General features: G+C 40.9%; 1 protein-coding gene across 1 annotated transcript; it reads left to right on the top strand.

Moving 5' to 3' along the window:
• Positions 1-1,224: 1,224 nt before the first annotated feature.
• LOC138907499 (uncharacterized) lies at positions 1,225-1,611 on the top strand. Its single transcript, XM_070198098.1, has one exon. It carries the CDS (start codon positions 1,225-1,227, stop codon positions 1,609-1,611), a length of 387 nt encoding a protein of 128 aa, XP_070054199.1.
• Positions 1,612-4,438: the final 2,827 nt, after the last annotated feature.

Below are 4,438 nucleotides of genomic sequence, written 5' to 3' on the forward strand. Positions count from 1 at the left end.
AATTGCTTATACGGAGTGTGTTGTGAGGTGTATAGGGATCATCGGAGTCTCCAACATCTGTTTAAACACAAATATTTGAATTTGAGGCATCGAAAATGGTTGGAGCTACTGAATGATTATGGTATCACCATTCTTTGTCATCCGAGGAAGGACATTGTGGTGGCAAACGCTTTGAGTAGAAAGGCGGAGAGCATGGGGAGTTTAGCTTTTATTCCAGCTAGAGAGAGGTCTTTAGATTTGGATGTTTAGGCTTTGGCCAATAGGTTTGTGAGATTGGATATGTCAGATCCTGGCAGATTCCTTACTTGTGTTGTATCTCAATCATCTCTGTTTGATCCCATTAAGGCTCATCAGTATAATGATCCCCAAATGCTTGTCCTTAAGGACGGAGTGCAATGAGGTGGTGATAAGGAGGTAATTATTGGTGATGATGTTGTGTTGCAAGTTTAAGTCCAGATTTGTGTTCCTAATGTGGATGGGTTGATAAAGTCGATTCTTGAAGAGGCTCATAGTTTACGGTATTCTATTCACCAGGGTGAAGATGTACTGTGATTTGAAGCATTATTGGTGGCGGAGGATGAAGAAATACATTGTTGGGTATGTTGCTCGGTGTTTGAGTTGTTAGTAGGTCAAGTGGAAGTGGGAGCATATGACTATAGACTTTGTGGTAGGTTTTCCACGGACATTGAGGAGATTTGACGCAGTTTGGGTCATTGTGGATAGACTAACCAAGTCTGCACATTTCATTCCAGTCATGACTTCCCACACTTCAGAGCAATTGGCTATGATCTACATCGAGGAGATTGTTCGCTTGCATGGTGATCCAATTTCTATCACCTCAGATTGCGGCACTTAGTTTACTTCGCAATTTTGGTAAGTAGTTCAGTGTGATTTGGGCACACAAGTTTAGTTGATCACCGCATTTCACCCTTAGACGGACGGATAGTCTGGGCAGACCATTCATATTTTTGAGGATATGTTGAGGGTTTGTGTCACGGATTTCGGAGGCCAGTGGGATCAGTTTCTTCTATTAGCAGAGTTTGCATATAACAATAACTACTAGTCAAGCATCCAGATGGCTCTGTATGAGGCATTATCTGAGAGACAATGTCATTCTCCAGTTGGTTTGAGCTGAGTAAGGCTAGGCTTTTGGGAACAGATCTTTTTAGTGATGGTTTGGAGGAAATGAAATTGATTCACGAGTAGCTTCGTACAGAGCCGTCCATGCAAAAGAGTTATGTTGATAAGAAGGCTCGTGTTGTGGCATTCATGGAGGGTGAGAAGGTTCTTCTTCGAGTTTCACCTTTGAAGGGTGTGATGAGATTTGGGAAGAAGGGAAAGTTGAGCCATCGGCATATTGGTCCTTTCGAGGTATTGGAGAGAGTTGGTAAAGTGGACTACAAGCTTCCCTTGCCACCCAGTTTATTGGGAGTTCTTTCGGAGTTTCATGTTTCCATACTTTGGAAGTGCTATGAGGATCTGTCACATGTGTTGGATTTCACTTCAGTGCAGTTGGATAAGGATTTGACTTATGATGAAGGGCCAGTGGCCATTTTGGATAGGCAGGTTTGGAAGTTGAGGTCGAAGAATTTTACATCAGTAAAGGTTTAGTGGAGAAGTTAACTGGTTGAGGAGGCCACATGGGAGACCGAACATGATATGCGGAGCAAATATCCTTATCTTTTGGTATCCCAGGTATGATTCTAAACTCATTCAAGGATGAATTATTCCTTAGGAGAGGGAGAATGTAAGGACTCGACCGATCATTTTGAGTATTTGAGCCATGTTCCCCTATTTGATGCCCCCCTTATGTGTATTTGTTATTATGTGACCTGCGGGGATGGTTGGTTTGGTTTCGAGAAGATTTTGGAATGAATTGGAACACTTAGTTCCAAGGTTGGAAGCTTAAGTTATAAAAGTTGACCAAGGTTTGACTTTTGTTTAATTCACTTCGGATTGGTGATTTGATAGTTCTAATAGGTTTGTATGATAATTTTGAACTTAGGCATATCTCTGGATTTAGATTTGGAGGTTCCTAGGTTTGGAAAGTTCATAGGTTAAAATTGGCGAAAGTTAAAATTTTAAAGGTTTGGAAAGTTCATAGGTTTAATTGGGAGTTGACTTTGAGGCTATCGGGGTCGGATTATTTTTTTCGGAAGTTGAAACATGTTTGTTATGTGATTTGGGACTTGTGTGCAAAATTTGGGGTTATTCCGAGTTAGTTAGACGTGGTTCAACATGAGTTTTGAAAGTTGGAAGTTCATTAGTTAATTAAGCTTGGATTGAGGTGCGATTTGTAGTTTTGCTGTTACTATGTGTGATTTGAGACATCAAGTAGGTCTGTTTTACTTGTTGGGACTGGTTGGTATGTTTGGACTGGGTCTTGGGGGCGAGGGACTGTTTCAGATGGATTTCAGATCATTTGAGCATAGTTGAACTACTAAAGATTTGTTGGTGTCTGGTGTGCTTCGCGATCACGCAGCTGGTCTGGATATCACAAAGGCTTATTTTGGTGTAGTGAAATATTTTTCTTCGTGTTTGCGATAGGTGAGTCGCGTTCGCGAAGCTTTATGAGCAGTGGACTTCGTATTTGCAACCTGAGCATGCGTTTGCGTAGAGTGAGTCAGGCTTGGGGTTGGCTAGGCGTTTGGCTTTCGCATTCCCGTAGGCCAGTGGAACTATGTGCTTCGCGTTCGCAGGCTAGGGACCGCGTTCGTGAAGTATTTGTTTTGGCAGAGGATTTTTGTGCTTCGCGAACGCAAAGTAGTGGTTGCATTCGCGAAGGGTATCACTGGGCAGAATTATAAGTTGTCAAATTTCAGGACTTGGATCCATTATTTTATATTTTAAGCCCTAGACTTGGAGAGGGGCGATTTTTGAATAGCATTTTCATACGAGGCAAGAGGGTAAGTGATTTATACTTGATTTTAACATTTTATCTTGTTCCCCATGATTATTACATATAGATCACGTGATTTGAAGTAGAGATTTGGGGATTTTGACTATAATTTTGGAGAGTAAAAATGGAGATTTAAACCCCGATTCAGATTCGGAATTATACGAAACTTGTATATTAGGATTCGTATTCGAATGGATAGTCAGGATTTGTGACTTTTGTCGGATTACAGGAAGTTATCCCAGCTTGAATATTTGGTCAACCTTTTTGCAATTTGATAAAGAATGGAGCTTTATTACTTGGAATCGCTTTTTATAGCCGTGTTTGATATATTGGGTTGTTTTGGCAAGATTAGAGCTATTTGGAGGTTGATTTTCATGGGAAGGACTGTTTGGAGTATTGATTTACGCGCTTTGAGGTATGTAACTTGTCTAAACGTGGCTTGAGGGTAATTTCTCCCGTTGGCAATGATATTTGAGATATATTAGGGATGATGCACGTGCTAGGTGACAGGCGTATGTGCGTACACCGGGGTTAGCCATTATCCGAGTAGACCTTAGGCTGTTATGTGCCATGTTTTACTGTCATGCCCCGTTATTTCTATGTTTTTCTCTACTTGTATGACTACTTGATCTATTATTCATTCTAGAAATCATGTCTACGCTATGTGCTTATCTATTTGAGACATGATAGTTCTATTCTTGCTATATTGAGTTGTTTGCATTTGATTGTAGTCATATTCTTTGTCATAATATTACACCGCGTATTATATCTCCTTTTCTATGCATTCCTTATATGTTATCCCACATGTTGTTGATTCCCTTATATGTGTCACATAGTTTGATCATGAGGTGATGCATACGCCAGGCCCCACATTGGGCTGAGTGGTCTTGATTGTGAGGTGACGCGTGCACCGGGACCCATATTGGGCCAAGTGATATTGATCGCTGACTTAGATCTGATTAGCACTAGAGAAATGACATGCCCCTCTAGAGTCAGGTAATAACCATGGGCGCAGGCACATGGGTCATATATGTTCTTGGCGAGGGATTTGTGTCAGACACCCGTACAACACTGAGTGATGTTGTGTGTGATGATTGAAGGGCATCTGTTCCAGGCACTATTGTCACAACCCAGTTCCCACCATAGGCCTTGATGGCGCCCAACGGTACTGTTAGGCAAGCTAACAGTCAAACCCCAACTAATTATCCATTTTTATCTTTCAAAATCATGAAATTTCAATAAGTAAATGGAATTTAAATTTAAAAACCATGGAAACATACATTCCTCCTTAGCAAGTCATAGAGTATGAATAAAACATATGCGGAGTAATGATAATAACATCAGGTACAACCGTGAACATCCACTAGAACCCCCAAATTCCGGTGTCACAAGTGCATGAGCAATCTAGTAGAATATATAAAACCTCTATAGCTACTGCCTGAAATAAAATAGATAGAAATAATAAACATGAAAAGAAGGAGACTCCGGGTGCTGTAGATCGAAACATGGAGAGAAACTCACCACTAAGTCTCCGGATAG

Source organism: Nicotiana tomentosiformis, chromosome 3 (assembly GCF_000390325.3).
Source record: "Nicotiana tomentosiformis chromosome 3, ASM39032v3, whole genome shotgun sequence".
In the NCBI taxonomy this organism is placed as follows: domain Eukaryota; kingdom Viridiplantae; phylum Streptophyta; class Magnoliopsida; order Solanales; family Solanaceae; genus Nicotiana; species Nicotiana tomentosiformis.

What these genes read in the sequence shown, in the direction of transcription:
- LOC138907499 (XM_070198098.1), top strand. Translation starts at nt 1,225, where the DNA reads ATGCAAAAGAGTTATGTTGATAAGAAGGCTCGTGTTGTGGCATTCATG.